The 19,083-nt window shown below is 45.8% G+C and overlaps 1 protein-coding gene and 1 long non-coding RNA gene across 5 annotated transcripts; one reads left to right on the top strand and one right to left on the bottom strand.

Moving 5' to 3' along the window:
- The first annotated feature begins 706 nt into the window (after positions 1-706).
- On the top strand, positions 707-1,952 carry LOC119019188. 2 transcript variants are annotated; one of them, XR_005074954.1, is made up of 3 exons: positions 707-843; positions 903-1,094; positions 1,640-1,952. It is a non-coding gene; the product is annotated as an uncharacterized LOC119019188 (long non-coding RNA). The 2 variants fall into 2 exon arrangements; XR_005074953.1 differs by lacking the exon at positions 707-843 and having other exon boundaries at positions 854-1,094.
- Positions 1,953-2,021: 69 nt separating this feature from the next.
- On the bottom strand, positions 2,022-18,282 carry LOC119019182 (protein mono-ADP-ribosyltransferase PARP14-like). 3 transcript variants are annotated; one of them, XM_037097535.1, is made up of 23 exons: positions 17,877-18,282; positions 16,563-16,645; positions 14,802-14,829; positions 14,330-14,377; positions 13,668-13,835; positions 13,069-13,194; positions 12,838-12,939; positions 9,710-11,891; positions 9,283-9,438; positions 9,037-9,112; positions 8,645-8,881; positions 8,275-8,496; positions 7,926-8,037; positions 7,658-7,807; positions 7,514-7,576; positions 7,215-7,400; positions 5,874-6,077; positions 5,484-5,602; positions 5,020-5,255; positions 4,666-4,937; positions 4,012-4,157; positions 3,458-3,632; positions 2,022-2,600 (listed from the first exon to the last, which is right to left on the bottom strand). In XM_037097535.1, exons 1-23 carry the CDS (start codon positions 18,058-18,060, stop codon positions 2,317-2,319), a joined length of 5,559 nt encoding a protein of 1,852 aa, XP_036953430.1. In that variant the 5' UTR covers positions 18,061-18,282; the 3' UTR covers positions 2,022-2,316. The 3 variants fall into 3 exon arrangements, with proteins under 3 accessions (XP_036953430.1, XP_036953428.1, XP_036953429.1); XM_037097533.1 differs by having other exon boundaries at positions 9,274-9,438; positions 17,877-18,281; XM_037097534.1 differs by having other exon boundaries at positions 9,274-9,435; positions 17,877-18,280.
- Positions 18,283-19,083: the final 801 nt, after the last annotated feature.

Raw genomic sequence — 19,083 nt, forward strand, 5'->3', positions numbered from 1 at the left:
CCATAAGACGACAACCTGCATTATAAATGTTAAAAAACAAATGTGTAGATTTATCATTTCTCAGTATCACAGCAGGTATTTAATCAATTACCGCTCAAATTAATTCATTTAGCTAAAGTTCACGAGCAGGACGCAGCTGACGGTTGTTTTCTGTCATCATCAGTTAATCTGATTATTATTTTCCAGATAAATCAGCTGTCAGAACAAAGTGCAGACAGACGTTAGAACTCTGAGGGTCAAGATGGCCGACCAGCGAACGCTCTCATATGGAACAAAGAAAATGGTGAATTTCAAACTGAAATATGAGAATATTAACAGTTATTAACAGGAAAAAAAAATTAACATGATAAATGATCTAAATCTTTAATCTGCTCAGATTACTTAGTTAAAGTCTCCACAGTAGATCAATAGTTAGGGTGACTCACAGATGCTAGCTGGTTAGCATGTTAGCAGAAATATGACATCATCATCAGATATAAACCTTCCTCTTCTTCTCTTTCACTCAGCAGACATCACAGAAACATCGTGCCTGTCTTCTTCTTCTTCTTCTTCTTCTTCTTCTTCTTCTTCTTCTTCATAACTGTCATTTATTCAAGTTGCCATTTTAGATCAATGAAGTCCCGCCCCTTCCGGTTTCCCTCTTGAACCTTATTGGACAAACTACTGGTACTGATGAGAGACAGATGAAGTATTGATCCTGTTTGAACTGGGTCATGAATCTCACACATGACGTCAGCTCATCATCAAACTAATTAAACATAAGACTTATAAAAATACGTCATCATAAAGATGCCATCCACAGAAGGGAAACCGGAAGGGGCGGGGCTTCTCTCACCTATATTTGTGAGTTGTTCTACCGTTTGTGTTTTGTGGGTTTATTACTGTACTTTAATATTTAACAGATGTCAGTTTCAGATCTGAGACCAGAGTCAGAGTTTCTCTTGTGCAGGTTCAACATGGCCGCTACACAAACGTCCGAGAGCCGTGAGCCGTTAACTCGGCCCGGCCGCGGTGCTCCGTCCTCGGGTCGAACTCTGATGATCGGAGTCCGTACTTACAAAGAACCCACAGGCCCGTGAGGTCCAGCGGCACCGGTACTTTACAGTTTGGTCTGTTGTCGTCTTGTTTCAGGTCGGAGGATTAATTCAATGCAGCCGAACTCCGAACTCTCCCGGTCCATTTACAACAGAACCTGCGTCCATCTAGACTCACTTACATCTGTTACTAATGTAAAACACACACAGAGGAGGGAACTACAGCAGACACGTCACACATCAGCGGGCCGCCATGTTTACCCTCACCGGCCCAGTTTAGCATGTTAGCATGCTAACATTTGGTGATTGACACGAAACAAGTTCACCTGAAGCTGAAAACAAAAGTCAGTAGAGTCATTAAAGTTACAGGTATTATGTCATAAACCACAGTACAGAGCGACGTAGCGATGACGTGTAATGACGTGTTTTTATAAGTTAACTAAAGTTAGCATCGCCCACTTCCGGTTTTCCTGCTTTGACAATTACTCTGATGGTGAAGAGAGATGATGAAGTACTGATCCGGCCTGAACTGGGTCAGAATCTCACACATGTTGTTGTCAGTTTGTTGTAATTAAAGTCAAACCTCATGTGGTTTTGTGTTAAAGCTCAGTGAACTGCATCATCTCATCAGCACGGCACCAGAACCAGCATGGAGCCAACTGGGTCAGAAGAGGTTCTGAACAAGATGAACGTCACAATAAATCATATTGACAACTGCAGTTCTGTGAGAGGAGAGCTGGTTCTGGTTCAGTTCTGTGAGAGGAGAGCTGGTTCTGGTTCAGTTCTGTGAGAGGAGAGCTGGTTCTGGTTCAGTTCTGTGAGCAGCTCTACGATGTTAAAGTCAGGAGACGACGTCACTGACCTCCATCAGTCAGTTTACTGGACTTGGACGTGAACGTTGCAGTAAAATATTTCAGATCTGATGTTTCAGTAAACTGCAAAAATGTTGCTGATGGTTTGAAAAACATCCAACACGACATCGTCACATTGTTTCAGTGTCTCTTTAATAAATCAGACTTTATTCAAAGCAAAACAAAAGTATGCACAGTTATAACTGACAGCTGAAGGTAAATGATGACTCATGATTTTAATTTTGTTTTTGTTTTTTCAGTAAAACATTTTCTGACATTTAAGGCTTCAAAGTGTCTGAAAACCAGATCAAGAAACTGCCAAAAAAACCTGAAAGACATTTTTTTATATCAATATTTTTGTAGACTGATTAAAAACTAAACACATAATAGAGGAACTTTCTTTTTTTAGTTAAAAGAGTTCTAAAATGATCTCATGTAAAGGTGATCAGGTATTCTGGGTACGCCTGTGTGTCACTGAAGACGATGAACATGCTCGGATTAGCCGTGTTATCAACAACGCTGTCATACAGATCGGCGGCATTCCCGGTGTTCCTGACGGGAGGGACGATCATGCCACTTCTTCCCTGGGTGAAGTCTCCGACCAGGACCCTGGCCAGGTACATGCGCTTCTGCCCCCTGGCGTCAGGCTTGGCGTAGCCCTGAGCAGAGTACGAAGGGTCCACAGCAAAGTATGAGCCGTTGCCGTACATCGCAGCTGCAGGAAACAACAAACAGTCAGGCTGCGTTCAGACAGGTGTGTTAACCAGTGACACAGGTGGGAGAGTCTGAGGGGCAGGTAGCTGCTGCTGGTCGCTGTGTGGGAGGAAACCTACATGATGATACCAACCTTATTAATATACCTCCGACCGGCTGACTAACTAACTAACTAACTTACAAACTCTCAACAAAATGCAACTGAGGCTTTATTTGTGAATGTATACGAGTCAAACCTTCATGTAAAAGCATAATTACAATGAAAGAGGCACTTTTAAGATTTACTGTATTTTCGTTTTCAGGTCAAACTCATTTTCAATGGGAGTGCTACGGGCACTTTTACGCTAACATCAAACAGTAAGAAGTCTGGACACAACATGAAACTTTGCTGGCAGCATCACCAGGGTCTCTACACATGAACACCAGCACTGACAACATTGTTTGTGTACACAGAGTCAGAAGAAGGTTTCTGAACAGCTCATGTCAGCAGTAGCTTGTTCCTCCAGCATGTCTGGGTCGAGTGGATGTGGTTCAGTTGAGCTGTGTTCATGTGTAGAGACGCTGGTGATGCTACCAGCAAAGTTTCATGTTGTGTCGAGACTTCTTACTGTTTTAAATATAGAGATCTCCCACTGAAAATGAGTTTGACCCAAATATGAAAATACAGTAAATCTTAAAAGTGCCTCTTTCATCGTAATTATGCTTTTACACGAAGATTTGACTCATATACATTCACAAAAAAAGCCGAGGTTGCATTTTGGTGAGAGTTTCACTTTAGATATAAATATAAATATATAAATATAAATAATAATGATATAATTCTTCCAGTGGTTTAACAGCGGTTCACGGGGTCGTTACCGTGCTGTCCTGCGTAGCTGCGGTTGAAGCCCTGTTTGTTGATGAGATCGATGGATTTTGGGCCGGTGCCGTGGAACAGCTGCCTTTCGTTGTTGGTGTGTTTATTCTTCACCTCCAGGTCCGTCTTCACCTGCTGGTAGCTCTTCCACAGAGAGATATTCTGGACCCGTTCAATCTGCCGACACAGTTTCAACACAACTCGATATTCAACCCAACAGCAAGTTTCACTTTTTAATGGTCATTTTTTTTTGTCCTCGCTGCTTTTTCACTCTTTTACTGAAGCTGTTTCTCCTTTGCTGTCGTCATGATTCAAATTTCCCTGCAGTGGGACTCATGAATGTCTCTTTAGGTAGAGTGAGTTGTCTAGTAATTGAAAGGTCGCTGGTTCGAATCCCAGCTCCTCCTAGCAGTGTGTCGAAGTGTCCTTGTGCGAGATACTGAACCCCAGACTTGCTCCTGATGAGCAGTTGGCACCTTGCATGGCAGACATCAGTGACAAGAGTCCATCCATCTCATCTGACCTCTGTGTGCGGCTGCTTTATTAAAAAACGTACCTGGATGATGTTGACCCTGAGACCGGTCTTCCGAAGTTCTTTCTCCACATCGTTGTATTCGTTGGACCCGGCAGCCAGCGGGAACAGCTTGAGGCGGCCGCCCTTCATGTCGGCCCAGGTGGACGGCAGAGCGGCGTCGTCTGCAGCTGGAGTCAGACAGTTTGAACAAGTCATTTGTTAGAACAGGACAGACTTCATCACAGGATTTAGCTGCTGTTAGACGGTTATCACCCACCTGTTTATCATGATGCTAACATTAGCGGTGCTGTTAGCTGACTAACGTGAAGCTACGAGCTGTCATAAGCTAATAAACCACCCTGCTGCTGTATGATGTCCTCCCTCAGAGTCATGGACCTGACATGTATCTACTCTACAGTGGGGACCAAACTCATGCTCAGCACTGACCGTACTGGCCACAACAAGTGAGCTTTTTTTTTTTTACAGGAAACATGTAAATATGCAGAAGCAAACGTCTGTCGCTCCCTTTCAGCTCAATGTTCACTTTAAGGTTTGTATCATTTTCTATGTGCCGCCATCGATTATCTGCCACCAAAAGAAAGATTCAGTCGCTTAAATACTCTTTCAAATCTTGTGATACGACATAAAAACATGTCATCTTTGTAGGCGTTCCACAGACGACCTGCACAAACTCACCTTTCAAGTCTTTCCTCTGTAGCTCCACCACTTTACGGCCTCTTGCTGACACTGCTTTCTTTAACATCACATCAGCGATGTACGGCTGGTTGTTGATCTCTATCTTCACACTCTGTTTCGTCTCCAGAGCCTCCTCCAGCTGGAGGTTGGTGTAAATGTCGAAGGACGCCATCGTGCCGTCGATCTGCTGATGCTTCCATTCCACCAGTCCGCTCACCAGAAAGGCCTGTTTCCTCAGGTTCTCCGACCTCTCCACCTTTTTGATGATGTCCCTGATGGTCACCAACACATTTATGTTAACACTTGTTCCTCTGGACTGAAGCTTTGCTGACTTATAGAAGTCACTTTGCTGACCTGACTTCAGACTCTGCGGTGAACACGTCTCTGGTCAGACCCTCCAGGTGGATTCTGGGCTCCTGGTTGCCCCGCCCCGCCTCCAGGTGGATGCTAACGGTCAGTTTCCTCTGCAGGGCGCTCAGCTGGTCCATGTCCGCCCTCGACAGGTGACTGATGAAGGAGTCTGTGATGGTTCTCTTCGCCTGCTCGGCTACAATCAGATCCTTGATCCTTCTCTTAGCTTGGCTCACAGCCTGCAGTGGTGAGGTGACAGTCAGGAGTTCAGTTACAGACACGTTTTTATATTTCATTTTCATATTGTAACTGTGAGTCTGTTCCTGTGAGGAACTTCTTCTCAGAAATCACTCGTCTCAGCTTGAGGAGCTGCTCATGAGGAGCTACTAACAACCATCACAGCACTTCAGGGTTGAGCCCTAATTAACATGAATTAATGTTATGAAACTTGAATAAACGTGAATGACCTCGTCGTTGTCGGCACACAGCTGAAACACTGTGGGCTCAAACTCCTCCCTCTCTAGCACCAGGGCGTCAGCGCTCAGCTGCTCCTCGCCACGTGCAGGGAGAATGGAAGTGAATTTGTCTGGAACGACATCGAACGCATCATGAGTTGTACCACACACACACACACACACACACACACACACACAGTCAGCAGCTGCTTCAGGTGTTGAGTAGAAACCGACGGCCTTCATCAGTGAATCAATCACTTCCTGATTGATCAGCTGGTCACTGTGCTGTACGACTTGTAATGCAACGTCTCATGATGTCAGAGGAAAATGGCCGCCGGGTGAATATGATCAATAAAACTGCAAGAAATGCCAAAAGATCATCAGTAAAAGCCATTAAAATACCTTTGAGCCAGGTGAGGACGCTCTTCCCCTCCACCTCCTCTCCCTCTCTCTTCTTCATGCTCTTGTGGAACTCCGTCACCATGACCGTCTGGAAGATCAGGATCTTCACGCTGCCAACAAACCTCGCGTGCTTCTTCCTCACGAACTCCACCACCGCTCCCACCATGGCGTCCGCCACCGCCGACGGGCTGGCTCCTCCCTGACCTGACGGGCAGACAAGGTGAAGGTGAAGATGATCTGTGTGTTTACATCCACTGGCTGACAGGAAGTAACATCCGGTTGATTTTCATAATAAAACACATTAATAATCCTTCGGTTGGGAACACGTTGCATCTCACAACTCCAGCTGTGCAGCAAAACCACAGCAGAGCAGCGAACATGCAACCGGTGGGTTTTGCGGCGTAGGCGTCCATACGTTTGCTTCTCTTTGGCTGCTCTGGTGATCTGGGCTGGACTTCAGTTTCAATTTTGTATTCATTTGGTTGAAAGCGAAGGTTTTTTTCTTTGGGCTGATTTGAGCTGCAGAGACTCGAGTTACAATCTCTGTATCGTAATTATTCATTTTGTAAAACGTGAGCGCAGCAAGAGGAGAAACATGAACCACAGACGCTGCAGAGTCGTTTCATACAGAACACCTGAGAATGACATCATCACATGATCACCATCAGTCAACAGACGACTCTGACTGGCTCCCAGAGCGACGCTGTTCACACTTATCACCAGAGTTATGGACGTATATTCAAATCAAGCGTTCGTACGGCGCTGAACCATAACGTGACAGCAAAGTGAAGCAGGAATTCTTCCTCTGGAGCTCCAGGTCGACAGATTTAAACGTTTCCAGGAGGACGACGGGTTGTGTGAATCACGCTGAGAGTGAATCACATGTTCTTCTCTGTTGTTCATTGATTATTAATGAAACGTTTGTTCAACATCAGGAAATGTTCTGACGCACAGACGATCACAGAGTAACTGAATGTTTGTTTCATTTGAATGATCATTTCAGTCGACTTCTTTTGTTTCTAAAGATGGAAACATGTCAGGAGGATTTTTCTTCTCTGATAACGTCTTGTAAGCTCGTTCTGTCTGTCAGTCAGTATTTCTACACTGTGGGAACACGACTGCATCTTTCATCCTCGGAGCAGCGCGAATGTGCTCGCTGCAGATTTGTGGTCAGTGCGGCAAGATGAGAGAGTGAAGTCCAAGAAATTAAAGTCAGACTGTGAATCGAACAACATGGCTGCACAGCGATTCAGTGGAATGAGATGAGCAGGTGGACGGAGGAAATGTCAGAGAAATGACAGACTCAAGATGAACAAGAAATCAGTTTGTGTCTGCACCGACCTGTTCCCAGAGCCGGGAAGGACACGGAGCTGAACCTGTTCTCCTCGCAGACCTTCAGCACCGCGTAAACCACGTCCTTGATCTTTGCAGGATCGCTCTGGCCGACGATGTGGATGATGTTTCTGCTCGGCAGCCGGCCGCCCGACGTCAGGATCATCGGACGAGGCTGGTAACCCGGAGAGCTCACTGCAGACAGGAAGCAACAACACAGTGATACAGACGCAACACTTTGTGGCTGTACAAAGGGAAGTCGTGACGGGGCAGAACTGAGTGGAGACCAACAGGTCGCAGCTACGTACCGATGTGTGAGCACTCCAGCTGGACCGCTGGCCCGGCGCTGTCTAAGATCGCCTTCGACACTCCTGAGAAACAACAAAAGAAGGAGAACAGCTTCAGTTAAAGATGCTGTGTTTCCATCACTGACTCCCAGGAGGGTCACTCACCTGTTCTAAGGGTGAAGTCCGGATTGGAGGAGTTGATGATGACATCACAGTCCTCCTTGGTGATGTCACCAGACGACACCTCGAGGGTGAGCTGACCCATCTGCATCCGATACACACCGAGGGTCGGGGACAACACCTGGCCGAAGGAGGCTGTCTCACACACACACACACACACACACACACACACACACACACTCGATCCTTACAAATCTGTTTTGGTCCATGAAGACATAACGGTTTAGATAAAAAGGTTCTGGGGGCGTCTCACCTGAGTTCTGCTGCGGTTGTCTGACCGACTGCACAACTGTTGGCTCATTAAATTCTGGTTCTTCTTGTTCGACTCTCTGACCCGTCGGACCGCTGAACTCTCTGGTGAAACGCTAACAAACAAGACGTTGGCATGTTAAGTTTCGTACAGGTGAGTTTTCTGACTGAACGCTGCTGTGACTCATCACACTTGGTTTGTTTTGTTTTTAATAATTCGATGCAACAGAAGCCGACGGTTTTTATTCCACACGTCTCTGTTGTGAAACGTGTTCCCATCATTCCTCACACTGAGGCGCCCCGCTGACAGCTTCAGACAAACCTCAGCTCTCATCAGCAAAACGAACACTCACATCTACAGTCTGGCTGTCGCTCGGGTGAACCACGATGGCGACCTCCCTCAGATGGCGAGGCGTTCTCCTGCGGCTGTATGAGTGGATCTCCTGCAGCAGGACTCTGGACACCACGTCTCTGGGGAAGCTCAGGTTTCCTGTTCCGATGGCCGGGAAGGATAATGACGCCATCTTTCGCTGCTCAGCCTCGTCCAGACAACTTCTGACGAGGGATTTTAGATCCTGACAGAACAAGTGAGAGTTAACAAGCTGCAGACCGGCAGGCCGTCCGGTGCGAGTGAGGTGAGTATTTGATGCTTAAACTAACATTTTCACTGGATAATCCTACATTTGAAGTTCCTCTGTTAGACAGGTTTGCTCCCAGACTCACCGCCTCTGCCTGGCCGGCGCCGTAGTCCCAGAAAGGGCAAACAGCATGAAACACCTTGCGACACATGAGGTTGTAGCCGTCGGTGACCACGACTTTGCCGAATGGCAGCCTGGCCACCCCGGCCTCAGAGTTCACAGCTGGCTGCAGGCCGGGCCCGGCCGCCTGCAGGATGGCTTTGGAAACAGCTCCCTGGTTCAGGTTCATGGTGTCTGAGATGGTGTTGACGATGACATCCGTCTGTGGACCAACATCACAGTATCGCAGAAGATCAGGACTCCAACTGAGACCATCAGTTACTTCATTTAACATTTATATCAGCATCAGTTAAAACACTGTGCGACTTATTCACAGGAAGAACAAGTGTGTGAAGGCTTTAGTTGCCATCGACTCACAGTCTGGTCCTGAACGTTTCCCCTCCAGAGGACAATCTTCAGACCCTCCGCTGTGGTCTGCTCCGCCCTCCTCGGCCTGCAGCCAATCACAGAACAGGAAGAACGATCATCAGTATGACATCCACAGTGATTCGTGTGTTTGTTTCTTAGAGAGGAAAAATCTTAGACTCCAATAATGTGAAGAAGAAACCAACAAAGGAAAAGAATAATAAGAAAGAGAGGAGGAAGAAGCGTTACCCTCCATGCCCTCCAGGCCTGACGGGTCCACTCAGGCTCTGATCTCCACGGTCACCTTCCCATCCGCCCCAGGATCCGGCTCCTCCCCCCCGAGCTCCTTCTCCTCTTTCAGCAAAGCCTCTGTTCCTGGGCACCTGGTTCTGACCCTGACTGCGCTGATATCTGCTGGGATAATGAACAACAGGGTGTGTGAACACTGTGTCTTTACTCCACTGACTCCTAGAAGCAGCTGCAGTAATTGGTGACTAGCGTACAAGCTAACGTGGCTGTAGAAATGGCAGAAGGTCCAAAAAACTAATTCTTCTGGGTGTAAACCAGGCAGCTCTGGATGTAAGCAGATTTCTGTCTTTTGATGGAGCCGATTAGCTGAAAATTACCCCAAAAACAACAATCAATACAAAAAAGTCCTAATACAAAAACAGTTTGTTGACTTTACCCTGAAGCTCCAGCAGCTCGTCCTCCTGCCGCCTGTGGTATCGTCAGAGTTGGTCCGAGGTCACTGAACTCTGTGTTGACCGCTGTGGCCAGGACTTTCACTGTGCTGTGATTATTGTCCACCAGGTGAATCTCAGTCAGCGACCGTGGACTCCCGGGACTGTCGCAGAACTCCCGCACTGACTGAGCGATGGTGTCAGCGCAGAGGTCGACAGGAAAACCAAACACACCTGAGCTGATGGCTGGCAGTGCGATGGAGGAGCAGCTGACCTTCTCTGCCTGTCTCAGACTTTCTCTGACAGCAAGCTTGAGACGCAACACCGACGTCCTCTCGTCAGAGTCAGAGAAGCGTGGACCGACTGCATGTACGACGTGTTTGCAGGGCAGGTTAAATGCACGCGTCACGATGGCTTCACCTGGACGGAGGTTTCTGTTCCTGGAGATGTAATCATTGCTGACTTTCTGCAGCTCCGGTCCTGCAGCCTTGAGCAGCGCCAACGCCAACCCGCCAATGTGCTGCAGTTCCTCATTAGCTGCGTTGACCACTGCATCAACACTAAACCTGCAGATATCTGCCTTGCTGACGGAAACCAGAACTCCACTGGCGGTCCGCACTTTGCAATAACAAGAACCATCTTCTACCTCGTAGTTGTCCTCCTCCTCTTCTGGTTGGTTGTCTGGACGAAGCATCACCACACAGCTCAACTCCGACATCATTGTAGACAGAACCATGTGTCCTGCAGACAGGAAGTACTTCTTAGCTCCGGGTTTGTCCACGGTGAGGATGTCGGTGGAGAGAGCGCCAGTCATCTCCAAAAAACAGGATCTGGCTTTCTGGACATGAACACGAGCCCCAGCGATCAGGATTTTTGGCCTCACTTCATCAAAATAGACTTTGACATCATTGGCTTTGGCGATACTTTTCCAATCTTGTGATTTTTTCTTGTCAATAAACTGAACAACAGCACCAGATTTGACACGTATGGTTTCTTGAACTTGTGAGTAGTTGACAATGAATTCCCTCAGACTGGAGCTGACCTCGTTCACTGGGGTCAGGAAGCCGGCCACCGTTATTTTGTTTCCTCTGTCCGGGTGGATCTGGATGGTGACGGTTGTCTTCGTTGAGCTGTTGTAGGTGTCTAACAGCTGTTTGTTCAGGCTCATCCAGTCATGACGTTTCAGAACTTCCTGGTCTTCTACATCTAGAGTCTGCAGGGACAAAACCTGCTTCATCTTACTCTGCGCGTCAGCGAGGACTCTGTCAGAACTGCCCAACAACATGACCTGTTTGTCCTCGATGCCGTAGATGGCAGTGATGCCTTGGGATGTAAACAGGTCCTGTGACATGTCCATAGGATCCACTGTGCTCAGAAAGTCTAAAAGACCAGGAGGGACAGCAATCGGCTTTTTACTCATGCCCACTTTCTTTTCCAGGATCCACGACTTGGTCTGGAAAACCTCTGCAGGGAGTCCTGTGATGGTGATCATCTGGGTGCCTTTATCGTAGGACAGACTCATGTCAGGGGAAATGTGTTGTGCAGCTTTCTGCAGCCCTTCCTGCTTCAGGATGTAGAACATTGCAGGGGGCACAGTCATTCCCTCAGACACCGCCTCTGTTTGCCGTTTAATCAGAGTTATGGCTTTACGAACGATGTCCTCCACTGGACCCCTGAGTTGTTTCATGTCGTCAGCTCGGCCAGCCACCGTCAAAGTGTCCCTGGATGAGTCCATCACCAGGACGGCGTCTTCTCTGACGACTGAGCGGACGTCTTTCTCTGCAGCTTTCCACGCAGCTGCGTTCACCGCACATTCAAAGGCCGTGTACTGAGACATCTGCTGACGGAAGGCGTCCAGGGCGGTGCTCATCCACCTGTTCACCCGTTCTGCATTCAGACCTTTCTGCCTCAAAAAACCCGGCAGAGGGCTGAGTTTCACCTCGTTGTTATTCAAGTCCACGCTGCAGAAGTACGGATGCATCTGATCGTTAATGTCCTGGAAGAGTTTCTTCATCTGGAGGAACTTCCAGATAACATGGTGAACTTTCTCTGTGAAAGGCTCCGGCATCTTCCATGCTGGTCGCTCTTTGCCGTACAAGGCGCTGGCCAGCGACTCGTGGTACGGATACACTCTGACAGAGATGGAGCCCATCATGTAGTCTCGCTTTGAGCAAATGTTTTCCACAACTGCAGAAACACAGGACGTAAAAAGAAACTCTGGTAAGTGGTTCTTCTATTTATAGTTAGAAGGCCTTTAAATTATACTATATTTCTAACTTGAGCTACTTTTCCTAAAGACTAATCCTGGCCTGTGGGCACGCTATATGGCCAAAAGTATGTGGACATTATTCTTTCATTTTGGTGGGAGTCTGTTTTTCCTGAGTAGTTCCAGAGATATTTTAGACCCTGTCCTCAAAAATACAAGTAGTGGCTGAATGTATCTCTGCACACAGGATCTGAACCAGGTGGAAAAGCCTGACAGAAGAAGTTAGTAAAACAGAATTTGATGAATCAAACCAAAACAATCCCACCCGCCCCCTCAGGCCTCCCTCCAGAGTCTATTCACCAAAACACATGAACAGCAGGGAGATGTGTTAACGGCTAGCTCGCTACGTTCCACAGACTCTCTTAGCTTATTTAAATTAGTTATGATGTCATGACGTATATGTACTATGTTAAGGAGATATCTAGAAGCTAGTATGCTACCCAGCTAGCCCCAGCTCGTCCCAATCCATAACTCCTGTGGAAGCAGTGTAGACACAAAAACTCCCCTGCTGCTCCGAGCTCCTCGCATGGGCCGCTAGCTGCACAGCTAAATGAGCTAACTAGCTAACGGCAGCTACAGTTAGCAGCACTTAGCGATTATTCTGGTGATATGTGGCCCGCTGTAAGTTGTTTTGATTTGACAGGTGGCCAGTTCTCACATACTGAACCTTTACTGCTCAGAGATTAAGAAACACATGAAATCCAAAATGTTCAGGCGTCTATATACTTTTGTCCTGTAGGATGTTTCTTACTGTTTGGTAAACAAGATGTCTCTGAGTTGAGTCCTGCTTCACAAGACATCTACAATTTTGTTTTACACAAAAGGTAACAGAGAGTCAAACATCAGCAGACACGAAAATGAAAAAACCTTTGGGGTGTTTGAAAGTGACGATGGCAGCCTGTTCGTCCGGGATCATGACGATTCTGTCCGGTAAGGCCCAGTTCTTCTCAAAATACAGCTCCAACATGTCTGGAAAGGAATCAGAAATAATAAATGCTGTTTGTGAACGTCTGACTTTCAGTTAAAAGTAAAAGCAAAGTTTCCAGGCGGCTCAGATGGCGCTCGGGATTCATCAGACCAGCAGGGATTAAACAGAACCTTTGACCACAGTCGGAGGAAGACTCTCCACTCGGACGCTGTCCGCTGCCTCCAGCGGTCGGGCGCTCAGTCCGTGTTTCTGCAGCTTCTGGCTGGACTGAGTCACAGTGAGGAACTTCTCCACATCTGTAATAATCATAATAATGATAATAATAAAACTCAAGATTATTAGTTTGAAGACTGAAAGTGAATATAAGTACAAATCATTGTGATTACACAAAACTACAAATAACACTCTAATCTAAATAGTTTTCAAAGGGTTTTGGGTGAAATATCCCTTTAAAACTAGCAGGATGTTTTGTAGAGCTCAGATCGCCCAAGAAAGCAAGTCTGAGTTCTAACGCGTTAATATTCCCAAACCAGTAAGCAGATTAAAGTTACTTATTCGAGTCACGGTGCGTTGCTACTATTTTTGTCATTCTACTACTGAGTATGGTCGGGCTCAGGCAGAGAATCTAAACTCTAATGTTTTGACGTCATGATGTCATTTTTAAAGATGGCTCTGCTTGTTTTCAGCAGGTCTGTCTGGGACCTGGTCTTGGTGTGGAGGTCTGGACCAGCAGGTCTTCATGTGGATCAGTGTTTATGTGTTTTCTTACCTGCAGCGCTGCTGAAGGTGACCGCGGCTCTGTTGCTCTCCCAGATGATCTCCAGACTGAAGCAGCTGTCGTCCAGACCCGAGATGTTCTCCACCAGCATGAGCAGCAGATCTCTGGACATGTCGTCCGCCACGTTCTCCAGAACCACACCGGCACTCTGAACGGACTCTGACAGGAGACAAATCAAACCTGCTTCACCTTCTTGACGTCATTATTTCATCTGTTTCTGTTGTAAATGTGAAAAATTGGACCAAAGTCAATAATACAAATGTTACAGATTAAATATAGTTTGTTAACTGGGATTAAAAGTTTAAATGCAGGTTTTTATTTTCAGAGTAATTTCTTTGGAAACAGCTCTTTTAAAACTTAAGTAAATATGTTTATTATTACTTTTATATGAAAAAACTAAAAGTAATCTTACTGTAGTAATTGGGACGGTACCAACTCGACACCCTTTTATGTTTAATTGTGCCACATTAATAACAATAACTTTATTTGAAGCTTTTTTTTTAAATTCAGCCAAATTTTTAAAAAACAGCCAAACAAAAAATCAATAAGAAGTTAAAACAAAACTCGTCAACAGAATCTTTATCAGAAAACTAAAATCAAGTGTCAACAAAACAAATAAAAATGTTTTTATTCCACACAGAGTTTGTTTTTACCCTCTTTGTTCTCTCCAGCTTCAGCGTTTGACTTCTGCGTCTGTGAATCTGTCGACCAATCAAACAATCAATCAGCTTCGTCCCGCTGAGATTAATTATCTGCACACATGAACTCATGAAACACACGATTATAATATAATTATGATAATAAATAAAGAGCAAACAACTGTATTATATCTTTACTGAAATATTTCCCTGTAAAGACGCAGCTAAATATTTACAACTGACATAAAACAAAAACAGGACACACACACTCTGTGGATCCCTCCGCCACGGAAAATAGTCCCCAACATCATTTCCACCGTTTTTTTTTTTTGATTTGATGAAAAAACTCAAATTATGTGTTTGTATTTCTAAAGACTGAAGACTTCAGAAGGAACCAATGAGCTCCGAGCTGACGACCACAAACAGGAAGTTGTAGGAAAAGTTAACTGTGACATAAAAGCTGCAAACAGAGAAGAAGAAGTTTTACCTGAGACGCCATCGTTGTTCGCCGGGCGCTGAGGAGAGACGACAACAAACGCACAACAAACACACAACAAACACACAACAAACACACAACAAACACACAACAAAGAAACACATCAGAGAACAACAACGTCTCACCGCCTGGAAACTGTCTGTTCTGTTCTGCTGGAGTTAATGTGAGGAAAGTCTCAGCTCAACATAACAGACATCAAATAAGATGAAACAAACAAATAAATATAATAAAAATAAAACATGTTAAAGCTGCAGGACACCGACCACAGACGCACACATACACATCCACCAGTGTTCAGTAATAAACGCTGCAGATGTGACGCTTCATTAATCAGATTTATCACTCGTTAAACTTTAGTTTGTTGTTGTTTCACTGTTAAAAAGCTCAGAAATTTTATCACTTATTCATTAATCTTCATTTACAACTTCACGATTAACAATTGCTTAATAATTATTAGTAATAATTGGTTTGCAAAGCATTTAATTATTTGTTAACAGTCAAATAACTATTAAGTCAAGTTTAATTAGCATTCTGTGGTTTATTATCATTATTGTGTTGTAAAAATGTTAACAAAATGTGTTTTATAGGTTTTATTAAGACATTAAATCTCCTGTTGTTATTACAAACGAGCTGCGTGAGGACTGACTGTCGGCCTCCCGCAGATTTACTGATATCTGCGTTTATGTCGTCGATATGAAAACTTGTGGTTTGAGAAACACAACGTCTCAGCTGAGTTTCAGTCTCAGTGAAGCTGATTATTACAACATGTTGGTCACCAGTGTCTGATGATCACATCTGAGCGATCATTACAGAAAATGAGTTTATAATCAGCCGATATATTGATATCTGAATTCTAATATCGGTATGTAAGTGCACATTGGTGGGACTCTAAGATATAACGACACGTATCCAGATGTAGGAAACTAAATGAGCGTCAGGTGATGAAACAGCAGCCCGACCCGACAGGACCGTTTCCAGCCGCTCTGTGAGTTCGTGTTTAACTTCACAGTTTCAGCGCCGTGTTTCACCAAGTCAACTGGTTTTTAGATCACAACCTCTGAGGCTGGGATCTGAGATCTCTGACTCCAGCTGACGTTCAGCTGAACTTTGAGTTCTTCTAAAGTTCTCTAAGACATTAAATCTGTCGAACATCGAGACGTGTTCTGAAATAATTCGACCTGATGAGTCAGTTGGACCGATTCACTGGTCAAACATGGTGAATCGTGGCGACCATGTGAGTTAGTTAGTTAGTTACGGAGGTTCGGTCACACACATTATCGTTGGCTCGTCACTCATCTGTTAAACGCAGCGGCTGTTGTTAGTGAACACACCCCGTCAACAACAACAACCACAGTAACACAGTATCAGTATCCGACTTCCTGCTGCCGTCACACATCCAGGAGTGTGTTTACGAGTCGACCACAGAAGAAGAAAACTTCACAGCAGAAACACACACACACACACACACACACAGTCAGGGACTAGTTGTTGGAGCGGAGGGTTGAACTGCACCCGACCCGCAGAGAGCCGGACCTTGAAGCCAGTTTGTGTCTTGGCCAAGCCGCAAAGTGACGACTGACAACTTTTTCCAACAAGCCAACGCTGTGAAAGACGCGTCTGTAAAACGGTACTAACAGCCTCACAGCACCCCTCACGATCATGTCAGAGTTGAATTAATAAATAATAGAAGATGTCTGAAGTTCAAGATGTTGAATGTGGTCTTTAAAATAAAACAACAGGGTCTCTACTCACAGATCCTGGAGTCAGACGTAACTGGATGGTCTGATTGTCCACGATGATGTCATGGTTTGCTCTGGCGAGGACTCGCTGTCTCACTGGAAGCAACAGAAACACTCGTCATCATCAGACACACAACTGTTCTGCTGAGTTCTGAAACGAAGTTGTCCTCTGCTCCTCTGACGGCCCATTTCCTGAGCTGTCTGAATGTGGGAGGAGCAAGATGGCCGACGGTGGCGTGTTATTGTTCAGAGTGCTTGAAGGGGCAGCACGTCGCGCTGGAGAGGAAATCCAAACTCTTTTACTGGATTAATGAGGTCATAACACAAAGAGTCTCCATCAGGATAAACGAGCTGCTCTCAGAGGAACAGAAGGTCCCAGAGCAATGTGTGATGCTGGAAAGGTGGCGGGGTCCGCCACGCATGAATACAGTAAATGGTATAAATTGTGTTGTTGTTCAGGTCCTTTAATCTACAGACTGCTCCTTTAATCTACACATCGGCAGCGGTTCCTGCTGTTTGAGGAAACGGATCACGTGAGTTCTGATATAAATATATTTCACGTATATGAACGTTACCATCGACACGTGTTCACGTTCTTACAGCGTCATGTGACAACATGTTCTACGACCCTCGACACGTCTCTTTGGACCTGCGGCGCCGGCGTGCTGTATGAACTGACACACTAGTGCTTCTTTACACCAGAACTGCCTGGTTCTGTGAGAACAAACAGAGATACTGTGGAGTCTCTGTGTGAATATCTGCTGTAGCTCAGCCTGCTGCAGCCAAGCTGAACCAACACGGGGAACATGTGGCGTCCACTTCCTGTCTGTGCTGGCAGACGAGCTGTCCTCCATCTTTTCTTTCTCAGTTTGTTTTCCTCAGCTGTCATCAGTCATTCAGTACACCTGATTGACAGGTGACACACCTGAGGGCACAGATCAGCTGCTGTGACTCATCATCACCTGAATGAGCAGGAACAGTCTGGAGGCCAGGTGCATGCTGGGAGTGTTTATCATTAACTGACCAGTGACGTTTCACAGATTGATCAGAGAAATCCACCAAAACTTTCATTAATTTAGTTTCAACACAGAATAAAAGTGAAGTTCGAGTCTTTGATTAAATCTCACTATCGATTAAAGTTCGATCAGTTCGATCAGCTGGTTGTTTCTCTCGCTTCCTGCTGGAAAAACCAGCACAGACCCAAACACAACATAACTGGTGTAAACACAACATGCTGGGTTTGTTTCCCGCTGACGTGTTGGACCTCGGTGTTCTGCTGTCTGGGCCTGGTACCAACAGAACTCTCCGGTGTCGCGGTGTCACTCACCCTCCTCGGAGCTGAAGAACACGGCGGCCCGCGGAGCTCCGTCCTCCGCCTCCACCCGGCAGTCTCCCCCGCCAGACTTCTTCTTGCTGCCGAAGTAAAGCTGCAGTTTGTTCTTGACGGTTTTGGTCTGGGCCGAACTCCAGAACCCGTCCACGGTCACCGGCTCACACTCGGCCGCCTCCATCGAGTCTCACCGACACATCGACACATCGACTGTGAGCTCGGAGGCTTCAGGCCGCTTTCACTTTCGATTCTTCACTTCAGGACGGAGAAACGGAACCGAGCCGAGCAGCTGAGTCACTGAGAGTCACACAGTGTGTTCGACAACAACACGAGGACACAGTAACTCTCCTGGTTCCGTCAGATCCAAACCCAGCTGGAATCATAAGAAGAATGGAAACCAAAGGCCACTTTATCTGTAAAGATATAAAATCACATCAGACACATTAAAACATTAAAACTGGGCCAAAATATTAAAGTTTCCAAGAGACCCGAGCAGAAACTGTTCCAGGGTCCTGATGTAAAGAACTGGGTCGGACCTACTGCAGGTTCTGAGTTCGGAAAGGAAACATAAAGGAAACATAAATACATAATAATAATAATAATAATAATAATAATAATAATAATAATAATAATAAATCTTAACAGTGCCATTACTATTATTATTTTGAAATATTATATAAGTCCACAGCAACATACCTTCATAGCAAAGACCGTCAGATAACACAGAGGCCTCTCTTCCGGGTTCTGGCTCGGTGCTCAGTACCTGTGAGGGGGCGAAGCTGACCGGACCGAGACCCCGAGACCAGGAGAGACATTTACTGATACTGTAGCGGAACCACACGGTCCAAAAGACTGAAACCGTCCGTACAGTGACGTCAGTGTGATGATGATGATGAAGTGATTAGTTTAATGATCATAGTTACTGCTGGTGGAGCAGAGTGTTAGCTGCTAGCTTACATTGTATAATGATCAGTGAATAACTGAGTCGACGTGTGTTGATGTTAACACTGAAGTTACCGTCAGGCCTGTTCAGGTGATACTTTACAGGTGTCTCACCTGCTGTCAGGTCTGTCACTTAGAATGATCAATTAAATGATATTAGTTTTGTTTTAGGGTCGTTATCAGTCTTTGGTTCACATCTTGCCGACGGCACCAAGTTCCTGACAGAAGTGAAGGTGTTGAAGAGGGAAACAGTCAGTGACGC

This window comes from Acanthopagrus latus, chromosome 5 (assembly GCF_904848185.1).
Source record: "Acanthopagrus latus isolate v.2019 chromosome 5, fAcaLat1.1, whole genome shotgun sequence".
NCBI classification, from domain to species: domain Eukaryota; kingdom Metazoa; phylum Chordata; class Actinopteri; order Spariformes; family Sparidae; genus Acanthopagrus; species Acanthopagrus latus.